The sequence below is a fragment of the Cyprinodon tularosa genome, unplaced genomic scaffold (assembly GCF_016077235.1).
Source record: "Cyprinodon tularosa strain WSP-4 unplaced genomic scaffold, ASM1607723v1 ctg163, whole genome shotgun sequence".
Lineage (NCBI taxonomy): Eukaryota > Metazoa > Chordata > Actinopteri > Cyprinodontiformes > Cyprinodontidae > Cyprinodon > Cyprinodon tularosa.
Genome location: NW_024038467.1, coordinates 837549 through 864483, shown reverse-complemented (window position 1 = coordinate 864483; position 26935 = coordinate 837549). Strand labels below are relative to the sequence as shown.

General features: G+C 41.4%; 1 protein-coding gene across 2 annotated transcripts in view; it reads left to right on the top strand.

Moving 5' to 3' along the window:
* Positions 1-26935, top strand: part of LOC119780633 (capping protein, Arp2/3 and myosin-I linker protein 3-like) — a 150799-nt gene that overhangs the window by 107607 nt on the left and 16257 nt on the right. For both annotated transcript variants that reach the window (XM_038280738.1, XM_038280737.1), the window contains exons 30-33: positions 21241-21307; positions 21423-21610; positions 21884-21963; positions 24406-24546. In XM_038280738.1, the coding sequence (XP_038136666.1) occupies positions 21241-21307; positions 21423-21610; positions 21884-21963; positions 24406-24546 (476 nt within the window). The remainder of the gene's footprint in view (positions 1-21240; positions 21308-21422; positions 21611-21883; positions 21964-24405; positions 24547-26935) is intronic.

Here is a 26935-nt window from a genome sequence, read left to right as displayed (position 1 = left end):
TTTTGAAAAATTCTCTATTAATAGACTTCTAACACCTTTGGACGATATACACAAAGAATTCTGAAACTGGTTAAAAAAGATACCGTTGGGTTCTATTACAGAAAACTTTTTCCTGAAAAAATAAAGCCGCGAAAACTGTAGAGAGGCAAAGCCTTTTTCAGCTGTTGTACCAAGAGTGATTTAGTCTTTCAAAGGGTAGATATTTCAGCAGAACTGAATCATCACTTCAATTGTAGCCCCCAAAATATTCTTTCACACTTCTCAAAATCTGAGCTAGAAAAGACAGAAAAGTTATCAATTCCCTTAAAAATTTTTTTTAGCGTGCCTACTAAAATTTCACTCTGTTTTAACACAAAAAGAGATACTAATTTTTGCCAAGTTTTTCACCATCCCCAATCCACAACGTAATCTACACCATCTCCAATACACCCCGCTTCACAAAAATCCTTCCCCCCCCCTTTCTTCAATGCAGTTGCCTCACATACAGTTTGAAAATCTTTAAGATACAATGCTGTGTTCGGCTTCGATAAAAAAGTAAAGGTGGGGCGAAAAGTTGGTTTTTTAAATTGCATCTTTAAATGGGGCATTGCACATTTCTTTGATTTTCCCTTAAATGGTTTGCTAGATGGTTTTCCCAAAAATCTTTTCGCTTCAAATCTCTTTAAAAATCGCACAATTTACATTGAAATGTTTAATTTTGGGGAATTTCAGTGGATGTTGTGACTTGAAGGTGGTGAGTAAGCACCCAAGTTTTAAAAACACATACACAACTGTTAAAGCAAGCCCAAAGTGTACCGGAAACCGTGGGACCCTACATGCTTAAGAAGAATTTCCTGGGGGGGCTTGGAAAATTGCACGACTTGCACCGCATGAAGTCCCTTTTCCGAAACACAATCCACAAAAAATCATTAGAATACATCCCTTTCTTTTTTCCATTAAATTCCTTTATTTCCTAGGTCAATTCCTTTTAGTGAGTGAAAAAGGGAATGAAGTAATTAAAAATTTGCAGGGCCCGAATGAGCAAAATGTCGGAAGAGGATTAGGCCACTGAAAAAAAAAATTAACTGACTTTAAATTTTTAATTCATTTAAAAAGGGAAAAAAGTCAGAATTCTACTTTTTTTATGCAGAATTCAAGCAAAAAAGTCAGAATTAAAAGCAAAAGTCAGAATTCGAGAAAAAAAAGTCAGAATTTTTGAGAAATAAAGTCAAATTCTGACCTTTTTTTCTCAGAATTTTACTTTTTTTTTTTTCCCCGGAATTCTACTTTGACTCGGGGAAATTTTGACTTTTATCTCGGAATTTTGACTTTGATCTCGGAAAATTTTGACTTTGATCTCGGAATTCTGACTTTTTTAAATTTTCGGAAACAGACAAAAGTCAAATTCCCCAGCAAAAAAGTCAGAATTCAAGCAAAAACGAATTCTGAAAAAAGTCAGAATTCAAGCAAAAAAGTCAACGAGCAAAAAAACAGAATTCCCGAGCAAAAAAGTCAAATTCGAAAATAAAGTCAGAATTTTGAAATAAAGTCAAAAATTCTGAGAAATAAAGTCAAAAAAATTTTAGAAAAAAGTCAAAAATTTTGGAAAAAAAGTCAAATTAGGAAAAAAAAAGTCGAATTCTGACTTTTTTCCCATACAAACTGAAAAAAATTTTAAAAAATCAGTAAAAAAAAATTTTTTCAGTGGCCCTTTTTCCTCTTCCTAGGGAACACATAGGCCACACCCAAGTAAAAGAATGAGCTTTTTGCATGAAGATCACCGTCTTTAAAAGGACTTTTTATAACTACAGTAATTATTTTTAAGTCATGTTATATTTTTGATAGTATTTCACAAATGAAAAACAATCAAATTAATGAAGCAAAAATTTAAAAAACGGGAAAGGCCATATTATAACAAAAACCCAAAAAGTAGTCAAATTCTAGACCTAAAAAAGCTCCCCTCCACATCAGTTCAGACTAAGACTGACCAGGGGTGGGGTTTTCACTCCTTCCCGTCCCACTCCCACAAAAAAATTTTTGTCCTGTCCCAATCCCGGCCAAGTAGAAAAAAAAAGTGCTGTCCAGTCCCACTCCCTGGGATAAAATTTCTTGCACTCCCTTCACAATGACTCCCCCTCCTCACCACTCCCCTTCTTGTTCCTTTAAGATTTCAGCAATACACGAACCTATTTTTCTTATTTTAAGTTCCGTTTTTTTTTCTGTAAAAAAGCCCTTAAGGGGAAGTGGAATAAAAAAAATAATAAAATAATAAAATAAAAAACAAAAGGGAAACAGACCATGCCTAGCTTAGTTTAATAAAAAAGTAAATGTTGCCTTTTACTAATTTATTAAGTCATTGTTTCACATAAACAATAAAGTTACTTTTATGTTTCAAATTTTTGAAACTTAACTACTTAATTAATAAAGTGCATAAAGGCAATACTTTCATAATTTAGATAATGTACTTCATTAGCTCAAAAACTCAGTTTTGTAAAAGAAAAAGTTCAATATTGTACAAGCATATTAGTATTTGTACTTTTGCAAGAAATATCCACAAACTAATTAGGGTTTACTATCAGAACCAATACATCCACCAAACATTAAACACATTCTTGGACAGACCTCTCAGCTTTTTTAAAAAATTCAGAGTGAAATTATGTTAATTTCGGGGACTGGAAAGAGCTGGTCCAGTCAGCTCTGTCTCATTTTTATCCGACCAGACATTAAAAAGTGAAAGAGAAGTGTTAAGATGTTGTTCAGTTAGTGAGTTAAAACAGAAAAAATAACACAACTGTTCAAATAATACTGAATAAAATAATAAAGTAGTTCTAAGTTATTGGCCGTATTATTACACTGTTGCACATTGGATAATGATTCCAGGAAACACGTTTTACAAGCAGGTACTAAATGTTAACACCGTTACATTCAACTCTAGCCAAGTTTAATATTTGCAACTTTCCAGTCAGCTCTGTGATTTAATAGATAAGTCCTTATTTCTGCGTTGCAAATCCAACTTTTCCAGGTTGAGTTTGCGCGTAGCGGTTAACCCCCCCCACCCCCCCCCCCCCCCCCCCCCTTTCTGTGGTATAAGCGAGCGGAAAACATAGACCGGAAGCACTGTTGGCTTCTGGGTCGTGTAGTTCTTTTGACTTGCATTATAGTTTAGGTTTCTTGGAAGAAAACTATAAAATGGCGGCGGCGACTCTACAATTTCTTTTTTTCTATTTTATTTTATTTTATTTTAAAGCATCGATCCTGGTTTATTGTACCTGCTATTGATTTACTCCCGCTCCCGTTGATATTTTGATATTTAGTCCTGTACCGTCCCAATCACGTGATATTCATGTTGACTCCCATCCCGCGGGAATACACTAAATATACGACTCTGGTTAATTCACCGACCAAATCTTCGTTTCTTTGAATAAAAGTGTTCTATGAAATCGTATTTACAGAAATAACTTAGCTTACCTGAAAATCTCAAGTCCTCCAATCTTCACAAAGGCGTGGGAAAAAGGCTGCGCTCTTGCAGAAAGGGATAGGAAACCCCGTACCGTAGTAGGCGTGTCCATGAAAATGAGCAGTGCGCATGCTCATGAGTTTACAGTTGAGGGAACTCAAAAAATCTTGTATAGGCGATTTAAAACTCCTTGTTAAACCAACTTCTGAGAATTTGAGTTGGGCAAACGTGTATTTATTTGTTAGATGTCAAATTTATATTTCTGAGTCAGATTACAATACAATTGTGTGTTAGGACAACAATTGCCATTTACTTTTTTAACAGTGTGGGGGGGGAGAAAACAGGCAGGTTTAGGAGACAGAACAAACTTGGCTTAGTCAAAACTAGACTTGAGCTGACAGATGGCCTGAGAGTGTTTACCACTAGGGGTTAGACAACAATCTGATGGCGAGCAGGTGTAGGCTCCGTCCTTATCTTGGGCCCGCTGCTGATCAGGGAATGACCTGCAGGTGTGAGGGTCACAGCAGCTGATGTGACAGGTCCCCTCCGCCAAGGCGCCCGGTGGCATTTTGTCCTCTTGTGGAGGTCCCGGATGAGCTGAGGATCTAAGATGACAGAACGTGGTTCCCAGCTGCGTTCCTCCGGGCCGTAACCCTCCCAGTCTACCAAGTATTGGAAACCACGTCCACGGCGGTTAACATCCAGCAGACATCGCACTGTGTATGCAGGGGCGTCATCAACGATCCTGGGGGATGGGGGTTGTGTAACAGGAGGAGACAAGGGACTGGACAGGACTGGTTTTACTTGGGAAACATGAAAAGATGGGTGGATCCTCATTGTCCTGGGGAGGTTAAGGCGAACGGTTACAGGGTTTATGATTTGGTCTATAGTGAAGGGTCCAACAAACCTGGGTGTGAGTTTCTTGCAAGTGTCTTTCAGTGGCAAGTTCCTGGTGGACAACCAGACCTCCTGTCCTGGTTGATAGTTGGGGACTGGGTGTCTGTGACAGTTGGCAAGACGGCGGTTTCTTTCTGTGGTTCTGGAGAGTGCTGCTCGAGTCCTTCGCCAAACCCTGTGACACCTTCGAAGGTGATGCTGAACTGAGGGGACAGCGAGTTCCCGCTCCTGAGAGGGAAAAAGAGGGGGTTGATAACCCAGTGAAGCTTCAAACAGGGACATACCTGTAGGAGAGCTGGTAAGCGAGTTGTGGGCATATTCTACCCATGGTAAGTATTGGGACGTGGAAGTTGGTTTGTCCAAGATGATACAAGGGAGGGCAGCTTCTAGGTCTTGGTTCACCCATTCCGTCTGACTATTGGTTTGTGGGTGGAAACCAGAAGAGAGGCTAACTGTGGCTCCTAGAGCTTGGCAGAAAGCTCGCCACACCCTGAAGGTGAACTGTGGTCCTCGGTCCGAAACTATGTCTAGTGGGATGCCATGGAGCCGGACCACATGAAGAACAAGGAGGTCGGCAGTCTCTGCAGCAGTGGGCAGCTTGGGAAGGGGGACAAAATGTGCAGCTTTAGAGAAGCAATCTACTATGGTTAGAATGACTGCATTACCTTGGGAAAGAGGGAGACCAGTAACAAAGTCCAATGAGATGTGGGACCAGGGTCTGCTTGGGGTAGGTAGCGGCTGAAGGTAACCGGAGGGTGGCTGGACTTCCCACGATAACAGACTGTACAGGAAGAGACAAATTTACTGGTGTCCTGAACCATTGACGACCACCAAAAGTGCATCTTTAGTCGGTCAGTGGGACAGTTTCTGGGAGTGGGCTGTTCTTGTTGGGCCTGCCTCACTATCTGTTCGATCTCCCAGGAGAGGTTAGCCACCACAATAGAGGTTGGCAGAATGGTCTTAGGTTCCTCTCTGGGTAAATTGGGGTCGAACTTACGAGACAATGCATCAGGTTTGGTGTTTTTAGAGCCTGGTCTGTAGGTTAGAATAAAGTTGAACCGGGAGAAGAACAAGGACCAACGGGCATGACGGGGTGTTAACCTTTTAGCGGTCTGTATATAAGACAGATTCTTGTGGTCTGTCCAGACTAAAAAGGGTTGGGAGGAACCCTCCAGCCAATGGCGCCTTTCCTCCTCCAGGGCCAGTTTAACAGCTAACAGCTCATGGTCTCCCACACTGTCATTTTGTTCGTCCTCTGTTAATCGCTTTGAAAAGAAAGCACAGGGAAACAACTGTTTTGCAGGATTGCCATACTGGGACAGAACCGCTCCTACCCCAGTCTCAGAAGCATCCACCTCAACTACAAACTGTTTACAAGGATCTGGCTGGATAAGGACTGGTGGGGAGGTGAACAACTGTTTTAATGCCTTGAAAGCTGCAGCTGCCTCTGGTGACCACACAAATGGTTGATTGGTGGATGTGAGTTTGGTCAGTGGTTGGGCCACAAGACTAGTCCTTGATAAACTTGCGGTAAAAATTGGCAAAACCCAGGAAACGCTGGAGATGTTTACGGGTATTGGGTTCTGGCCACTCCACAACTGCTTTGGTCTTGGCTGGGTCTGATCTAATCTGTCCTTCTCCAATAATAAAACCCAGGAATTGCACGGTAGAACAATGAAAGTTGCATTTCTCTGCCTTGACAAATAGTTTGTTCTCCAGCAGTCGTTGGAGAACTTGCCTAACGTGACAGACATGCTCTTCCTTGGTCTTGGAGAAGATTAATATGTCGTCTAGCTAGACAAACACAAAATGGTTCAGGAAGTCCCTGAGCACGTCATTCACTAGAGCCTGGAAGACAGCTGGGGCATTAGTTAGACCAAACGGCATCACCAAATACTCAAAATGGCCTACAGGGGTCTTAAAAGCAGTCTTCCATTCGTCCCCATCATGGATGTGAACCAAATAATATGCATTACGCAAATCTAGTTTTGAAAATATAGATGCACTGTGAAGCAGTTCAAATGCTGAAGACATGAGGGGCAACGGATACTTATTTTTAATGGTAATGTCATTCAGGGCCCTATAATCAATACAAGGACGTAGGGTGCCATCCTTTTTGCCAACAAAGAAGAACCCTGCCCCTAAAGGGGATGAAGAGCGGCGAATAAGACCAGCCGCCAGGGATTCATTTATGTAACTCTTAGGGCTGGGCGATATAGAAAAAAAGCTTATCGATAAAAAAAAATGCATATTGATCGATATCGATAATTATTGAAAAGATTTGAAACCATATTTTATGTGCAGCTCTGCCTGGACTTTTTATAATATTGCTAAATGATTTAATTTTAATAAAAAACACAAACACAGACTTCTAATTAAATCTTTATTTAATCAACTTTTTTAACCATAACAATTGTTTTAAAGAAAAATAACTTAAGAGACCTGGGTTATGTTATTAAATACTGACAAAGAATAAACTAAAGTGACCAGAAAAGTGACCAAAATAAATATAACTAATAAATAAATGCCCCCCCACCGCCACCGCCGCCCCCGTTTCCTGCTTTAACCTGAGTTATTACTTTGAAGTTTCTGGCCCCTCAGCATTTTTATCTCAATTGTTAGAACTACGTGGGAAACTGCCCAGAACTGAAAATATATATATATATATATTTTCCGAAGATTCCTCGGAGGAGAGCCGCGCGGGGGCCTACACAGCTCTCACTCCTGCGGCTGTGAGCGGCTGAGATGATAAAAAAAAAAAAAAAAAAAAAAAAGTTGGTTGCGTTATCAGACTTCGTTTTCACTGGTTCCCTACACATTTTCCAGATGACTGTGGTTTGTTTTTGGTCCGACTTGCCATGACCGAAATACTGCCAGACTGCCGAACTACAAAAACCCTTCTTTGAAACAATTTCCTCCGCCTCTCCTTGCTGCGACATCTTTATGTGCTCTGTGTTGTGGTTTGAGAGGGCGGCGCTTGGTGACGTCGTGCCTGGGTCCGCGATTGTGATTGGTTGGGAGGAAGCAGTGACTAGCATAAACCTACATGCTAGGCTACAATGAGAAGGAAGGAAAACTGCGTTTCTTTTTTATCGAACTTTTATCGACCCTCTTTTTTTCTATTGCGCCACACGTCTATCGATCGACATATATCGTTATTGAATTATCGCCCAGCCCTAGTAACTCTCCAGAGCTTCTACTTCCTGTTTAGAGAGATAGTACAGGTGACTGGAGGGGCGTGGGGCATCTAGGAGGAGGTCAATGGAGCAATCATATGGTCTATGTGGGGGCAGTGTCTGGGCTTGGGTCTTGCTAAAGACATCTGCTAGATTGTGATATACAGAAGGAACCTGTGACAAATCCGGGGTTTCTACAACCTTGTCTTTGGTGTCTGATTTGGACAGGGCAGAACGAAGGCAATTGCCTGAACGAAACGAACTCCAACTAATTATCCTCCCCATAGACCCAATCAATATGAGGGTTATGGAGGGCCAGCCAGGGGTGTCCCAGCACAATACTAAAACCTGAGTTGGGAATAATCTTAAATTGGGTTAACTCCCTGTGATTACCCAAGGTTACTGTCAAAACTGGGACTGTTTGGTGGGAAACACAAAACAATAGTTTGCCATTTAAACCTTTAGCAGGCAATGGTGGACTGACAGGTTCAACAGGAATATTCAGCTGCTTTGCCAATTCAGCATCAATAAAACTGTCTTCTGCCCCAGAGTCAATCAAGGTAGCTAGAGAATGGGAAGAGGAGTCAAGACACAGTTTAACTTTTACCTGAAGACGATTAGAAAATTGGGGGAACTCATTATTGCTCATTAGACTCCCCACTTCTAATGAGCGCTGTCTTTTGGCCGCTGAGGACAGCTGATTACTCTGTGGCCAGGCTTGCCAAAATAGAGACAGTCACCAGCTTGGAGTCACCTCAGTCTTTCTGCAGCTGATAGACGTGTGCCTCCAATCTGCATCGGTTCTCCAGCAGAAGGCTCAGGGGTTGGCGGCAGTTCTGGGGAAGAGACAGAGGGGGCGCTGTGATGCGCCCCCTCTGACCGGTTGGACAGACCGAGAAACAGGAAGCCGCCTGCTCCACTCTCTGCGTCTCTCACACTGCCTGTTGTCTAGTCGGATTGACAAGGTTATTAGAGAATTAAGATCGGCAGCTTCTTCTTTGAGGGAGAGTTCATCCTTTAAGGCTTCATTTAGGGCGTTATAATATACACCTCTGAGAGACCTGTCGTTCCATCCGGATTCGGCTGCCACAGTACGGAACTCCACAGAAAACTGCAGCACTTCGGGGACCTTGGCGGAGCTTTAATAGACGCTTTGACGCGTCTCCAGCATGGACAGGATGATCAAACACTCGGCTTATTTCGGAGGAAAACTGAGCAAAGGTGAGAGATGTTAGAGGGTTGGCGGAAGTGAAAGCAAGCGCCCATGTTAGAGCCTGATCCCGCTGCAAAACCATAACATAATATATTTTTGAAAGGTCAGATGCAAAAGCCGAGGGTTGCTGGCTGAAGACCATTTGGCACTGTAGCAGGAAGCCTCTGCATTTGGAGAGCTCACCGGAGAATGGAGGTGGATCTGGGACATATGCTCCACTGTGGTTCACAGATGCGGCTGCGGCTTGGGGAAAATCCGAAGGAGAAGCCGGTTGTGGCTGAAGAACCTCGGATGCTGGAGCCTGGGAGACTAGAGGCGGTTGTGGCGCTGCAACAGAGGTAAGCAAAGTTGTGAGGTGTGCTACCTGTGCCGTCAACTGTGCGAGCTCCATGTGGATTGTCTGGCTTGCTGTCACTAGTCCAGTAAGCCTGTGCTCGCTCTGTCCCAAAGCTCTCCCTTGCCGTGTTATGAGATCCCTCAGGGATTGGACTTCTGAGGTGGGGGTAAGCTGCTCAGCTGGGTCCATGTTGTCTGGTCAGATTGTACTGTCACGGTCTACAGGCACGAATGGACAAAAAAGAGCAGTAGGCACAGTTAGATGGTTTATTTTACCTTTGGTCAGGCAGGCAAGGGTCAGATCCGTGAAACCAGTCAGAGTTTGGGGCAATCCTTGAATCAGTGGTCGGACAGGCAGGAGGTCGTCACCAGGGAATCCAAGATAACAGACGAGGGTGAGGGTCCAGATAATCAGACAAGATGCTGGGGGGGAGAAAACAGGCAGGTTTAGGAGACGGAACAAACTTGGCTTTGTCAAAACTAGACTTGAGCTGACAGATGGCCTGAGAGTGTTTACCACTCGGGGTTAGACAACAATCTGACGGCGAGCAGGTGGAGGCTCCGTCCTTATATTGGGCCCGCTGCTGATCAGGGAATGACCTGCAGGTGTGAGGGTCAAAGCAGCTGATGTGACAATTCTACCTAGAGTTTCTCCCAGAGTACAAACCTACTGTGTTGTTAAGAGCAGGGAAGCTCTCAGAGCTCGACAACAGAAGACGACAAACTTTGATGAGGGATGTTAGTAACTTATTTTAAACAAGTACAATCTTTTAAATTTTGAAAATTTTATAAATTTTAAGTATGTATGCTTCATTTATAAAGCGCTACATGGACTAGCCCCACCTCCTGTGTCTACTCTGTTCAAACACAAGACTTCAAGTGGCCTGAGAACCAGGGCCTCCTCCAGAGGAGACTGTGAGGTCCCTCACAGAAGAACAACTTTTGGTCAGAACAATCTCTCTGTGAGAGCCACTAACATCTGGAACAGTCTTCCTCTGCACATACTGGAGAGCCCCACACTGATCAGCTTTAGAGCTCAATTCAAACTACAGATGAAAACAAACCAGTCATGTAACCACCAAACTCTTAACATTTCCTTGCTTGTATTGTATGTTATATTCTTTCTTATGTATTTGCCTGCCTAGGGTCTACGGATGAAAACTAGCTTTATAGCTATAATCCGGCATATTTACATTTGTTTTTATACTGATGTTCATTAATGTGCATTGTCCCTATTCAAATAAATACAATAAAATAAAAAAATAAACTTTACACAAGAGAAATCAAAATTATTAATTAGAGTCAGGGTTAGGCCGGAAGTTTAAGCTCCGGTTTTTCCAAGTTGGCAGGTGCTAAAAGTCAGACCAGCTCTGCAAGCAGGTTGAGGTAAGTTTAACTCTCACCTCTCTCTTAAAACATATGCACCAACAGAAGGAATAAACAGACATTTGTGTTTTAGAAACTATGCAATGTATTGTTGAATAAAATGGTCCAATAAAATGCTTTTTGTGAGCCTTTCAAAGTCATCTACATGAAATTTTATGATAAAACAATGCATTTAACACTAAAGACTATTGATTTGTTATATTATTTCAATTCCAACATTACTTGTGAAAGCTGAACAAAGTCTGAAGCTTCTTGAAGTGCTTGCATACGCTGAACTTTCTATGTAAATTTTAGGAGTATACATAGAGTATTTAGGTAGGCAAACAGAGCGATTTTGGTGGAATTTGTGACATTTTATCACCGCCTTGCCTGTGAATGAAGTTGAAAAATCTAAACTTTTTTTCAAATTGTCATGTTGGGGTTCAGGTTTATAACCCACATGCAGAACACCAAGGAGTCAGAGTAAAAGTTTAACAATTTATTGAAGTTATGCACAAGGTTGTTTGACAGATACTAGAATCAGATAAGCACAGGGTTAGTTGACAGATACTGGAATCAGATCCGGGACTGGTCACACAAGGCTCTCTGCAGAGAGGGACAGTTAGGTTAGCCAGGCAGCTAATGATCTTGTAGCTGAGAGAATGTGCAGATCTGTACCTGTTCAGAGATTCAGGCTGAGCGGCAGAGGGAGGGAACCAGGAGGGTCTAGAGACTGAGCGATGGCAGAGGGCTTGGCAGCAACAGAACTTAGCTTCAGGCTTGTGAGTGCTCAGAGCTTCTTCAAGTTGCTTCTGGAAGGATGGTAGGCAGATCCAGACAGTTTGATCTTCAGGTTTGTTACTGAGATCAGGCAGGCTTCAGTTGAGTTGCTTCATTTGAGTCAGATTCTTCCTAGGAGGCAGGGAGGACAGAAAACTGGTTAGGTTCAAGTCAGGCTTTCAGGGAGTCAGAGAATCAGGCAGGCTGGTTGGCTCAGGCTTGCTAACCGTAACTGGCTTAACACTCTGGCGCTGAAGAGTAGTCCTGCCACTGCTTATATGCTGATCTCCCTGATGAGCAAATCAGCCGCAGGTGTGGTAGTCAGCTTCAGCTCCAGGAGACCTAGGGCGCCCTCTGCTGGAGAAAGGTGGACAGATCCCCAGATCCCAACACAAATTTGCATTGCTAAATCTATTTAGGGACTAGTTTTGGCTGTGAGCTACAGTGAAGGAGCGCAGCAGAGACAAGCTTTTTTTTTTTTAAATAAACAATGAAAGATTGAGAAAATAATGTTGACAAAGGATGAAGTGGAAAAAGTCATTTTAATTTAGCCCTAGAAGGACTGTTTCATCATCTTTTTATTTATTTATTTAGACGGATGCCTTCTCTCCCCTGCTCTGCCTGTGTCTGGCTGGGCAAGTTTTGCTAATCCTTAGCAGTACTCCTTTCATCTCCCCGCAGTTACCATTTTCCTACTTCCGCTGTAGTTCCTTTAGCCTGGGTGCCAGTCCGAACTTAGTCCCGCCCACAAGGTTTGAGTTCGGGGAAGTTCGGTCTGGCTCTGCTCCATAGTAGCGCGAGTATTAAAGCCCACTGTCAGGCGATCCAATCAAATTGTCAGGGCGGGCTTTATACGATGATGGACAGATGATCAAGAGTAACGTTATCAACCACGTGACCAATGCGCGCTTGGGTGACAACAATAATGGCTGCCGCTGGAGAGTTTGGGTGAGTAGATTCTGCTATTAGGTCTATTCTAGAAGATATCGACAGCAAATTAATTTTAAAAGAGGAACAGAGAAACGCGATCAAGTCTCATCTTCTTATTCTAGGCGTGAAACTGCACGCTTTGATTTTTGTGGACAACAACTATGCCTCGCTTAAGATACGTCACGCACTCCGTTGCTCTTATTGGTTGTAGATCTATCCAAATGAGTGCAGAGGCATTTTTTTCCTGGTTCGTTCAAAACACGCCCCATAATCACAGCTCTATGGAGCAGTATCAGACTCATATTCTGACTAGAATTGAGTCGGACTACGTCAGGCTATAGTTCCTTAGTTCCAGAGGGTGACACGGCTGGCAGCCTCTTCCAAGTTCTGTTTTTTTTTTTCGCTGCCAGTGTTCATGCACTTCCTGTTACTCCTGTCTGAGCTCTGGAGTGCCATCTCACCTAACCCTCTCTTACCAGGGCGATTTGTCACCTAATGCGGTACAGTAGAGCCCCAAACTGGATAACGGAGAGGTAAAAGTAAGGCTTAAAACAACCTTCATCCAGATGTAGCCTCTGGAGGAGGTGGTGGTTTTCCCCATACTGATTCCGTTTTTGGGAAGCTGGTTGCTTGAAACCCTGACAGCTTTTCTTGGCTTTCTAAAGTAAAACACAGCCAGTCACTTTGTAAATCATGTCTGCCATGATGAGGTGAAACCAACAACCAGCAGACTCCATAACGTAGGAAGCTTTCACCCATCATGTAGATTAACATGCTGTGCAAAATGCTTTCACTGACCAGGCGAGCAAAAGAAGGCGAAACAGGGGAATTCTTTGCAGGTTTCATGTTCGGTGTGAACGCACTTTTAGCTTTTAAGCAGAACCATTGCCCCGTGCCTCCCGTCACTCCCCCCTGATCAGAGAAAGTGGCTCTTTGTTTAAAATGAGGCTGCAGTTGAATTATAAGTTTAATTATAAGGATTACTCAAAAATGCATAAATCAAACAAAATACCACTTTCTGCTTAATTTTGCTGAAAGAATAGCATTATGTAGTTAAAAGTCTATTTTGCATGACACAGGCCTTTTAAAACCTATATTTGTCTCAGTGGTTTACAACAGAGTACAGCGTACGATGCAGAAATCTGTCCTGCGACCAGAGGGTCGCCAGTTCGCAATTTAGCTCAGCCATTGTGTCATTGAGCAAGACACATTCTCCTTATTGAAGGTGATCAGAAGGTCAAGTGGTGCCTCAATCACACACTGATGGTAGCTTGCCATCATCAGCATGTGAAGGATTTACACTATTTTGTTGTGTGAGAAGTTAATGTCTGACACTATTTTAACTCCTCGAACACATTATATTTAGAAGTTCAGTCCTAAAATGTAGAATGACAACATTTAAGAGTGTTGACTGTTTAACACTTTCAAACATTATTTGTCTGAAATAATTTATTTATTTTAACTCAATCTAGTTTGGATTTCAACACTTTGAAGAGTTGAAATCCTCTCCCTAAGAGTTCAATTAAAAGGCTATATTATAAGGCACTGGATGACTGGCTTCCTAAAAGCCTATCTATCATTACTAAATCAGCAGACTCTAATTTATTATTACAAAATCTTGTCGATTATTATGTTCCGATCAGAAAGAACTTTGTTTTTTGCTCTTGTCATATTGATTAACATCAACATTTCTTTATCTTCTTATAGAGTATTTATTGATCTTAAGTGATAGCAACATTCATATTTGACTTTGGCTGTTTTGCATTTTTTCCACACATATACATGTGCTGCTAAAAGTAGTTTGCATAATTACGTGTTTTTTACCTACTTTTCCTTGCAGGGTTCTAGGGGGCTTGTGATTTTCATGTAGTCATTTGGTGAGAACCAGTTGTACTCTCTTAACAAATCTCCTGGACGTATTAATTCTGATTCAGTCTCTACCATCGTGGTCATTCTGTACTTCTCAGACTTCCTTTTTAAATAGTATTTAATTCAAGGTAAATTTCCGCCATTGCAATTGTCCTTAAACTATTGTAACCACTTATTCACTAATGGGGTCATGGCAGTACTCAAGCCTATTCCAGTCATCAATGGGCAAGAGGCCTGGTACACCCTGGACAGCCTGCCATCCCATTGCAGGGCCACACACAGACACGCAAAGAACAACCATGCACACTCACCTCTTAAGGCAATCTGGAATGTCCAATCAGTCTAAGTTTCTCTCGGCTCATTTTTTTTTCCTGCTGTCTTCTAACAAAGGAAAGACAACTATTTCTTCCATTTTGTAACTACAGTGTTAGATATTTCTCTCATCCTATGCAATATGCCTTTATTACAATTTTGATTATCCAAGATCCTGTCCAATTGAAAGCCATGGCTCACTGCTGTCAGTACTGTCAGAGATAAAAGCATCTACTTCTGGATTATTTAGAGTTTTAGAGAGTTTCTTAACATGAGCAATACAGCTAAAGGTTAAAAAAAATTGAGAGGCCCCAGATTTTCCACTGAAAACACTTACGCAACAATTGATGATGTGTTGTCAATTCAGTTGTGTCTTGGCCTTTAAAGGCCTGCACTGATTTGAATGATTGAAGCACAGCATTTGAAAATACCCATTATTTCTACCACTGACACCCCACTGACATTCAATAATCAGGTTGTGTACATGCATGAAACACAACAAGAAAATATTACACTCTTGTGTATATAATGCATGGAAGGTAGTAGATCTCTCTTCCCTGCAGCTTCAAATGGTGGCTTTTATTTACAGTATTCGTTTCTATATTTGCCAGTCCATTTAGTCATTATCTGGTTCACAAACTGGCATTTACAACAACACCTAAATGCTTTTTAAAGCAGGTACATCTTTAATAAGTGTTCATGATTTTCACATTAGCTGTGATCTATCGGCTTCTTGTGATTTAGTCACTAATGAATGGTTCAAATTATCAATCACAGTTCTCTTGGGTTGGCATCAGCAAAGAGTAATATATCTGCATAAGAAAGCAGACTGAACAAATAGTTGTTATCTGTTACCTGAGCTAACACCTTGCCAGAGTAGGGCAAAGACCAAAGTGAATTTCAGATTTTTTTAAACGAAAACATAGCTGTTCAGTAGGGTCTATGGATATGGAGCGGTGTCAATTTTCACCAATACACATATGTGATTCATACATGTATAGGACAAGCTCCACACACACAGCGCGCTTCATGCAATCACAAAAAAATTCACACACACACAGTACAAGCTCCCCCCACACACACAGCATGATTCACGCTAGCACAGTTTCTGCATAAAACAATTTTAAAAATCCTTCACTACAGATAATTCAATATTTATAGGGAGAGGATTCTACAACCTAGTTGACATGATATGGGATGTATTTGTTTTTAGTTTAGTTTTTAGTCTTTAATAAGATCCTTATCTAACGGACATGCAATGTTTGTTTTTAAACCTAACGTGTGTAACAAACCTAGTGAAAGATTTTTTTGTTGTTTTATGCAGAAACAACAAAAAACGGACTAAATCGAGAAGTACAGTAAAGGAGGATGTTTGGATGTAAGGAGTCCGGAGACAGAGGAAACTCTATGTAATATGTATTACTACGGGTATGCTGGCCTGACGCGGTATGCTGAGCTCACAGAACAATGGACCGGAGCAGAGCAAACGGTCATCCCACATTTAACAAAATGCATTTGTGTATCGAGGCAAAATCTGCTAAATCTGTTTTGTTTGTTTTTTTAACAGAAAATGAATGTTTGCTGACACATAAACTGCATTAACATGATTCTGCATTAACAAGACAGCGGATCAAACCCAAGGAGCCTCTCAAGAATCAGACAGGATGTTTCTTTTTGTCAGTTTCTGTTTAGTCTTGTCATACACAATTCATCTCATGGTCTCAGATGAACTGTGCACCTGTGCACAATTTCAAGTGTTTTATTTGCCACACTCAAAACAATACTCTGTCAATCCAAGTATTTTACCAATGCCAGGGTAAGGCTGCAGACACACTGAGCTGTCTTGCCGTGTGTTAGTATAACTGTGCCACATAAGTGTGAAGAAATTAAGAAATTTCATAACAGCTTTTTCTCCAAAAGATGGCTAAACTTTATTTCCAATTCTTTCTCCAACACTCACCAAAGTTCATTACTGGCGTTGACATGATTCTAGAGCAGACTCTGGTGCAGACACAATAGGAAACATTTTAATATGTTTATTTGGAGATTTTACAGAGAGATTTTGTCCGGCGTGGTGGTTCGGAGAACTGAGGCCTAGACTGGAACTGCACGGGAAGAGAGATTTGTTAGAACGTTGGCGGAGGAACTGAGTTTTTAAGAGAATATGCTGATTTCTTACAGTTCCTTGGAGAGAGGAGCGGACAGGGAGAAGGTTGGTGAGGCCACAGGGATTGAGTTTGCCTGAGATATGGTTTATGGCTTGAGAGCTCCAGAGGGTGGACAGGCAGGTGAGCGTTCGAGGATGGATCCAGGAGGACTGAGTGGAGAACCAGCTTGGAGACAGCAGCGCTTCTAGGAGAGAAGGAGGACAAAAAGGTAAGCTTGAGTCTTTAGGCACAATGTTCATTTAGATGGAGCTATCAGGTAGGTTACCACTATGTGGAATTTTAACCGACTGGCGTCCTACCCAGGGAATCCACTCCTCTAAATACTGCTCCCTGATTGCTTCTAATTGGAACCAGCTGGAGGCTTGCCTGGGCTGAAGTCTTAGGAGGAAAAGGTAAGAAAAAGCCTTGACACAGCTCAGCACACAATCCTGTACCCCCACCCCCCTCAAGGGATGCCACCTGGCGGACGAGCAGAAGAAGACGTCAGAGATAAGCGCAGGATCCAGAATGAAAGAGCGCAGAACCCAAGACCGCTGCTCTGGGCCACAAAGGGCTGGAGGACACTGGCTTGACTTGGGACACATGAAAAACGGGATGGACTTGAAGGTGAGAGGGGAGCCTCAGGCGGACAGTGGTGGGACTTATAACAGTTTGGATAGGAAATGGGCCCAAAAACCTTGGGGACAACTTTTGGGAGCACTCTTTAAGAGGAAAGTTTTTAGATGAGAGCAGGACCTGTTGTCCAGGAGAATAAACTGGAGCAGGGACGTGTCTGCAGTCTGCAATCTTCTTGTTTTGGGCAGCTGTACGGTTCAGGGCAGTGAAGGTTCTGTCTACGTGCACATGTGGGACAGGCTAAGACAAACTCTAACACATCTTTGTTGAGAGAAGGCCACCAGAGATAGCAGCGGAGCATTCCGATAGTACGGCTAACCCCTGGGTGGCAAGGGAACCATGAAGAATGCACCCACTGGATGGCCTGAGAACAGGTTCTAGCCGGCACATAAAGGCGGTTGGGAGGACCCCCCCTTGGATCGAGTTTGGCCTTCAAGGCTGCTTCAATGGCTCTTTCCAAGCTCCAAAATAGCCCCCCAACCACACAGGAAGGTGGAAGGATGGGCTCAGGGGTTTTAGAGGAGTCATCAGAGGTGAACTGTCTGGACAGGAAATCTGGCTTAATGTTACGTGACCCAGGATGATATGTGATATTTAGGTTGAACCTGGAGAAGAGCAAAGTTCAGCGGGACTGCCAGGAGTTCAATCTCTTGGCATTTTGGAGGTAGGACAAATTTTTGTGGTCAGTCCAAACCATCACTGGGAGTTTTGAAAAGAAGGTGCACGGGTGGAGCTTAATATCTGCTGTGGACTGCTGGTAGACTACAGCCCCAATCTCAGTATCTGATGCATCTACCTCCATGATGAATTGAGCTGAGGGATCAGGATGGATTAGGATGAGTGCCTTAGAGAATAGAGCCTTTAGCTCATAAAAGGCATTCTCAGCTCCAGGGTTCCCCTCTCACCTTCAAGTCCATCCCGTTTTTCATGTGTCCCAAGTCAAGCCAGTGTCCTCCAGCCCTTTGTGGCCCAGAGCAGCAGTCTTGGGTTCTGCGCTCTTTCATTCTGGATCCTGCGCTTATCTCGTCTTCTTCTGCTCGTCCGCCAGGTGGCATCCCTTGAGGGGGGTGGGGGCGGGGGTACTGTTGGGCCCACAGGATTGTGTGCTGAGCTGTGTCAAGGCTTTTTCTTACCTTTTCCTCCTAAGACTTTTGGTGGAGGTAAGGGCAGAGAGAGGAGCGGCTATGATGCTGAAATTCCATATGAACCTCCTGTAGAAATTGGCAAACCCTAGAAACTGCTGGAGTTGTTTTCTGGTTTCAGGAGTAGGCCAGTCCATCACCGCCTTGATCTTGGCTGGGTCCATCTTCACCTGTCCTCCCTCAAAAACAAAACCAAGAAAAGAGATTGAAGGCACATGAAATTCACATGTTTCTGTTTTGACATACGGGCGATTTTCTAGCAGGCAGTGAAGAACCTTTCTTACATGGGTTTTATGTTCTTCTAGATCTTTGGAAAAATTCAGGATATCATCCAGGTAGACAAAAACAAAGACGTTAAGGAAGTCCCTCAGGACATCATTAACAAAGGCCTGAAAAACTGTGGGAGCATTTGAAAGGCCAGACGGCATGACCAGATACTCAAAATGACCAATGTGAGTCCTTAAAGCAGTTTTCCACTCATCCCCCTCACGAATACGGACCAAGTGGTAGGCATTTTGGAGATCAACCTTGGTGGAAATGGTGGCTTTGCTTACGGTTCAAAAGTGGCTGATATGAGCGAAATAGAGTATTTGTTCTTGACTGATCTGGTAATCGATAATCTACATGGACGAAGAGTTTTGTCTTTCTTTTCAACAAAGAAGAATCCTGCCCCAACAGGAGATGAGGAGTTAACTATATTAACAGTTCCCTGCTTCAAGGGAACTGTTAATATAGTTCATCAACGCCTGACGTTCGGGTCTAGATAAGTTGTATAATCTGCCAGAGGGAAGTGGGGCACCTGGAAGAAGATTGATAGGACAACCATAAGGCCAATGAGGAGGCAAGTTAAGTGGTTAAAACTTAAATGGAGGTTGTTTTGGGCGAACGGGACAGGTGGAAATTAAATGACCGGAGTAGCCACAGTGAAGACAACACCCAGATGTCAACCGCCATTGCCTTTCTTCGGGTGAGAGCCGAGCTCTGCCAATCTGCATGGGTTCAGGAGATGGTGGCCGGGGTTGAGACTGAGGACTAGTCATCATAGCATAAGCAGCATGAGGAGGACTGACATTTCTCTGACGATTTATTTCTCTGAGCCTATTATCAATTCGGATGGCGAGATTAATTAGCTGGTCCAAGGTTTCTGGTTCCTCTCGGCAGACTAATTCATTTTTTAGTTTTTCATTTAAGAAATGTTGGAACTCCCCATTGAGGGCTGTCTCGTTCAAACCAGATTCAGCAGCAAGAGTGCAAAACTCAATGGCCAATTCTTATGCTGACTTGTTGCCCTGTTCACAATTTTTTGGCTGCTTCTTCTTCCCCAACATGTAGACAAAATGTCTGCTTGAATAAATTAAGGAATTCTCTGAAAGAATAGTCATAAATATTGGACTCATCAATAATTGCTTCAGCTCACCTTAAGGCCTTGTCCCTGTGCAGGCCAATGACGTAGGAGACCTTGTTGACGTCATCCGGAAATGACTGCAGAGACTGCCCGAACACTAGGGAGCACTGTAGCAAGAATCCTTTGCTTTTGTTCAGGTCACTGGTGAATGGCTCGGGAGTGGGCAAAACAACGTCTATGGACATGGGAGACCTGGAAGAAGCTGCAGAACCAGCAGGTAGGTTAGGTTTTGGAGGAGGAGAGACGGCATTTTGGAGCTTAATTCCTGTACTTGGAGGGACAATTGGCTAAGGATTTTTATGATAGAAGTTTGTTGTTGAGCTATAGTCGAAATAGCAGAATCGTGTCGGCCGAGGAGAACTCCTTGTTCAGAAAGTGCGGTTTGTTATTGTGCTGCAGAGTCATGTTGGCCAGTTGGTTCTGACATGATTCTAGAGTAGACTCTGGTGCAGACACAATACGAGTCATGTTTATTTGGAGATTTTACTGGTGTGGTGGTTCGGAGAACTGAGGCTTAGACTGGAACTGCACAGGAAGAGAGATCAGTTAGACCGTTGGCAGAGGAACTGAGTTTTTAAGAGAAGATGCTGATTTCTTACTGTTCCTTGGAGAGAGGAGCGGACGGGGAGGAGGTTGGTGAGCACACAGGGATTGAGTTTGGCTGAGATGTGGTTTATGGCTTGAGAGCTCCAGAGGGTGGACAGGCAGGTGATCGTTCGAGGATGGATCCAGGAGGACTGAGTGGAGAACCGGCTTGGAGACAGCAAAGCTTCTAGCAGAGAAGGAGGACAAGAAGGTAAGCTTGAGTCTTTAGGCACAATGTTCAGTTAGACCGAGCTAGCAGGTAGGTTACTACTATGGAATTTTAACTGACTGGCGTTCGTCCCAGGGAATCCACTCCTCTAAATGCTCCTCCCTGATTGCGTCCAATTGGAACCAGCTGGAGGCTTGCCCGGGCTGAAGTCTGAGGAGGAAAAGGTAAGAAAAAACCCTCACACAGCTTAGCACACAATCCTGTGGACCCAACAGGCATGCTCCTTTGATTTAACAAATATTTCTGTCTCTCTTTGTAAATGTAAACATTTTATTTATTTTTACTGTTCTGTTTACAATTCTTAGAACTTAATAGGTTTCTTTATATTTTCTATTCATCTTTTCACTTTTTTTGTCTCAAAACTGATGCTGAGATTTTAATACAGCACAATTTTGTCTGAACTATTGCCATGAAATCTTAATCAGATGTCTTTGATGATGCAAATCCAAACCATACGGATAGTTTAAATGTACTTTAAAAAAAAATTTTTCAGCTGTCATATTCTACACGGTGTCATAAATCTTCCTGTAGATTTAGCAATCCTGTGTTTAATGGCATTGTTAAGCATTTTTTTTTTAACCCATAGCCCTTAGATTTATTTTTAACCTTACCCTCATAGACAGGAGTGAATTATTCATATATCCAGCTGTTTGTTGACGTACTTTTTATGAACTTGTTTTTATATCTTCTCTTAACATGGCTTAATTCAGTACCATGTTTTGTTCATCTAATGGAGGACAGTCTCTTTCCCCTCTCTTTCTGTCTTCTTTCTATTCTCCCAGGACACGATTGCCATTAAGAAGCACAGCTCCAGAACAAGGAGAATACGGCCCGTCTCTACTAGGCTGAGTAAGTACTCATCCACTTACAGAATATCCCTGTTAAGCTCTGAGTCAATCATGTCTTGGATCTCATCAAATTACCATTTCTTTATTTTTTGTTACTTTTTCCATTCTGCCACCAGGCTTATGTGACGACTCTAGCTCCTCTCCCCCTCCCTCTGTGCCATCGTACTGCTCACCACTGTCCCACTCTGCATCCTGGGAGGGTTTGTCAGACCTGCCTACGCAGGGTCTGCCTCTCCATCATGTAACGCGAGTTCGTCCAAGGCCTCCTAGAAGACACAGGGGAGTACATGTCCCCTCTGAGACAGTAGGCCAGAGTTACTTGTTACAATTAATCAACTATTTTATTCACTCCAAACTCTATATTTAAATAACTGTAATGCTTCCTGGTATCTGGGCTGGCTGGCAGTGATTCTGGTCTCTGTCAGATATAATCTAAACAAACAATTTGGCTTCAATGTATTATGTAATCTCACTGAATGCAGTGTAATCAATTTTTTATTGCATAAATAACTTTTTACAAATGAAACCCACAGAAAAAGCCTCTCTGAGAGGAATGTTTGTGTCTGCGTGTGCACAGCATTGCAGCGAAAATGGAGAAATAAGCCCTTTGGATGATGGACTCCCAGATTTTTATACAAAACGAGTTCTACCAGACAGGTAGGAGACACTTTTGCATTTATATCCTGAAACTGAAACTCTACTAACAGAATATCCACAGACTTTATCAGTTTAATTTACACATTTCCTTCACTCTATGTATTTGCCACAGGTTACTTTTAGATTTTACTTTTCAACTTCTATTCAGTTTCCTCTTTCCAACTTTTCACAGAAAATTTAAAATATTAAACATAAATACCTTTTGCATTATACAAATACTCCAATAGACTGAACAGAATTGTTTCTTTGAAGTTTGTAAAGTGTGTTAAGAGACAAAATTGTAATAGGGACTGCCCTCATTGTAATTCATATAGCCCTTTAAACAAATAAAAAAAAACTCCTCTAAAGTCATATGCAGCAATGATTTATACACCCAATAGCAATAAAGTAATTACAAATTAATTTAAAAAGGCATTACATTACATTTCCGAAAAAAAAACAACAGTGTACCAGATCAAAATAGATATCTTCAATGTAGAAGTAAAAATATGTTTATAATTTTAGGATGTAGTTGTCTAATGCAACAGTTTAAGATTTTGTGTTTTTAAATGCTTATTAAATGGTTTTTAGTTGTGATCTGATTCAGGAAAAAGTGAGCACCATTTGCAACATCACCGTTTTTACTCTAACTGGCTCATTTAAAAGGTTTTTAGGAACTTACTGTTACTGCAGCAGAACCTTCAGATGAGACGAAGCAACATCACTGCAATGTTATCGATTAGTTGCAGACAATCAATCAATGAGATGAGTTAGAGTGGTATAAAGGTGATAAAGCCAGATAAGAAATAGATAGGGTTTTAATGTAGCTGTTGTTTTTATGCAAATGTTTTTATTTCACATTTTTCTTTTTAGTTCTTTCATCTCTCTTTGCCAACCTGCTCACTGCACATACCTTAGTCTAGCTTGATAACGTTAACCTACTAACAATGATAGATTGAGCTCCCTTAGTTTTCATTCAGTGGCTTTCCAGCTGTAAATTTTCTTTACTGAATGCAGTAGACATATCAGGCAACTTGTATGTAAGTTAATTTTGGAATAAAATGAAAGGAAAAGGAAAAAACAAAAACCGCCTAATCTTGTTTTGAGGATTAAAAATTTCCCGCAATGGTTTATTTGCTATTTTTGGGGGGTGATTAGTAATATTGAAGCATTTTTTACATATTGTTGAGATCTGCTTTTGCAGTAAGCGATGAATGTTCCACACATCAGGGATACTCAATTTTCAATTTCAATTCAGTTTATTAATATAGCGCCAAATTCACAACACATGTCATCTCAAGGCACTTTACAGTTCAACCAGATCATCCAGTCAAATTGATTCAAAGTTTTCTATCTAAGGAAAACCAGTTGATTGCATTGACTCAAATACAATTCCTCATACTAAGCATGCTTGTAGCGACAGTGGAGAGGGAAAAACTCCCTTTTAACAGGAAGAAACCTTCAGCAGAACCAGGCTCAGAGTGAGCGGCCATCTGCTGAGGCCGACTGGGGTTCAAGGAGACAGAAGCAGAGACACAAAAAGCAGCTGCAAAAGGCGGCCCCGTCCAGGAAACACACAGCCAGGCAGACGAGCTCTGAGCCAGCTTCCATGCCAGAGGACGGAGAGAGCACATCCAGCCAGTCACGGTCAGAGAAACAGGACCACACTGGAAAACAGGCCGATCTCCAGCATCTATAAACAAGGGTGTTGATGGATGGATATCTACTCTACCTTCAGAAATTTCACTAAAATCTCAACATACAAGTATAGTATGACCAAAAAGTGTCTTAAAAAGATTCTAATCTTTTAAAATCCATACAATAGGACCAGTAACTGGTTCCTGTCAATGTACAGCATGTCTGATTTTGGACTAGAGAAACAGAGCATTTTTAATAGTCCAACCATGTAGGCACATGTTTGCAGATGAGATATAATACTATTTTGTTTAATAAATGGACACGTAATCTAACTTCAAAAACAAAATAAATATGTCTACGATACAAATTATTAACATAAGTGGATACATAATGTTATTTTGAATAAAAAATTGGTTCAACTGAGTTTGAAGGTAAAGAAGCTTTTCATATAGCTTACTTTAAAACTAAAGCAGCATTTAACCAGGTTAAATTTGTAGTGTTTTTCTGAAATATAAATATATATATATATATATATATATATATATATATATATATATATATATATATATATATATATATATATATATATATATATATATATATATATAATAAAAGGGCACTTAAGCTTTATTGTTGTGTTCTGAAGACATGTAGCCTAGAAACTAGCCCCAACTGCAGCTGTAGACAAACAAGCGACCCAAATGGCCGTGATGAATTTGGTGACATCTTAATAGAATGGGCTTGTTTGTGAACCAGCGAGGTGACCGGGCCGAACTGGACTGTGTATTGGAGTGTTTAGCTTATATTTTCTCTCCCCACTTTCAGTCAGCTCTCCTCCCTGCACAAAGCACACTCGCTGAGGAGAAAGAAAAGGAGGAACATGCTGACAATCTTCGGTTTCCGTAAGAAGTCTGAAGCAGAGGTCTATGGAGATGGGTCTCACACTGTTGTTACTGCATCCACAGGGTAAGGAGATTTTTACAAACACACCCCTGGAATGGCTTATCCTTGAAAGTAACACAAATTCAGCAGGTTACATCTTTTTTTCCCCACAGCCCATTGCAAAAGTATTTCCATTCATTTAAAGATTTCACCCGTTGTGTCAGCTACATGTCTTAGGATTTCATATGATTAACCAACACAAAGTTCTAAAAAGGCAAAAAAAATTATGAAACATTTTTTACAGATAAAAATCAGACAAGTGTCCCATTCTTTTATATTCAATTCCCTAATACCTCTGTAAAAAGAGGTTACTTTGCAGCAGTGATGGGGACTCGAGTTTGTGACTCGTACTTGAGTCGCACTTAAGTCGCATATTTAATGACTTTAGACTCGACTTAGACTTGCATATGAAGGACTTCAGACTCGACTGAGACTCGTGATTTCTGACTTGTGAACAATATTTTATTTTTAAGTGTTTTTTGTTATACTAACTTGACTGATCGCCGCTCGCCTTACCCGCACACAGCAGAGGTAAAAAAAAAAAAAAAAAAAAAACCGCAGAGGGGCTGTCAAACTGTCACGCAGCACTGACGTCACTGACGCAACGCTACGTGACACATATGCCCCCGCGCCCGTGCACATGCATGCATGATCGACAAGCCAAGCTTTAAAAACTTCATGGCGGTCGTAGAGGAGAAATAAGTTGTGAATAATGTTGTGAATTGGCACTAAATAAATAAACTGAATTGAATTTAAAATACTGCCCGCCAAGTCTGTTCTGTCTGTTCCAGGGCATTAAGTTACAAAAAGTTATTGCCACAATGTTTCTTTTATGAAAGAATTGTTATTGTCCTGGTATTTATTTAGGGTTTTTCTTTATCTGTTGCACTTGCTAACTTCATATGTATTAATAAAAAGCAGGATTGTGATTGTTTTTTTTTTCCCACAGCCCTCATTTTCGCTTAAAAATAAAAGAGCATTTACTCTTAAACCTAGAAAAAGTTGTAACCACAAATGTCAGGTAAATACTGTAAGAAATTTGTTGTTTTTGAAAGAAAAAAAATAAAGATGCAAAATTTAACTAGAAAAAAAATTGCGTGTGTGCTTTTTTAAATTGTATTTTTCATTTACCAGTTCAAGATAATGATCATTCCATAGATATAATAGTAACCTTTAAGCTATACCATCTCAGTGACGTAGATGAAAACACAAGGAGAAGCAAGCACGCAAGTTATTGCACTTATTTTAATTAATCGTGTGATTAGAATTTATTGTTCGATTAATTGATAATTGTTACAGGCCTTCTCAAGACTTGAGACTTGACTTGGACTTAGGCTCTGAAGACTTGAGACTTGACTTGGACTTTAGCTCTCAAGACTTGAGACTTGACTTGGACTTGCAAAAAATGACTTGTGAACATGTCTGCTTTGCAGTTACAGCTTGGAAATTTTGGGGTTATGTCTTTAAGAATTCTACACATAAGGTCTTCATAGCAAGGAATATTATTAATTCCACACTGCTGGAAGATAAACCTCCATCCCAGTCTAACCAGCTTCTTCTGTGTTTAGCCCCATCTACCTTCCTATCATTTTTGACCAGGTTAATTATCCTTGCTGAAGATCGGCTTTCCAAAAGGCAGATACAAATTATACACAAACTAATTAGGCAGCTGTTAAAGGCAGTCAACTGTAAAATATTTTGTTTAAAGGTGTCAGAATAACAGGAGTACATTATGCTGGTGAAGTATCTCAGCCATCCAGGTCATAGACATTCCAAAAAAAACATAAAAAAAAACTATCCACTGGAATTTTGTTTTGAATTTGAACACATTTTGCTTCCCATCTAGGAAGCTTTTTTTAATTCAAAATGTCAGAAATATCGTTGTTCCGGGCTTTATAGAGAGAACCAAAATCAAAGCCTTGTTTTGACTTAGAAAACATGAAAATTGAAATAGACGAACTGGTCTGCTCCTTTGGAATGGGGTCGTTTGGCTTCTTTGTTATGTTCCTACAGAAGGGAAGCACAAAGAACAGAAACACATCAAAGAGGCTCTTCAAACCTGTGGATACCCAAACTTGATGTTGGTCAAATCAGGAAGGAAATCCAAAAGAACATAACAGTGAGAAGATTAAATGCAAAACTATCGCCATCCCATAAGTTCCTAGAGTCTCTGAGGAACTCAAGATAATTTTCTCCAAACACAAAATCCCAGTAAATTTCAAACCAAACAAGATCCTTAAACTAGTGTTAGACTAGTGCATCCTAAAGACAAAACCCCAAAACCAAATATGAGAGAAGTGGTGTATGCAGTTCAATGCAGTGAGGAATGCTCTGATCTTTATATTGGAAAAACCAAACAACCTCTCCACAGACACATGGCCAAACACAGAAAAGCTACCTCTTCCGGACAAGA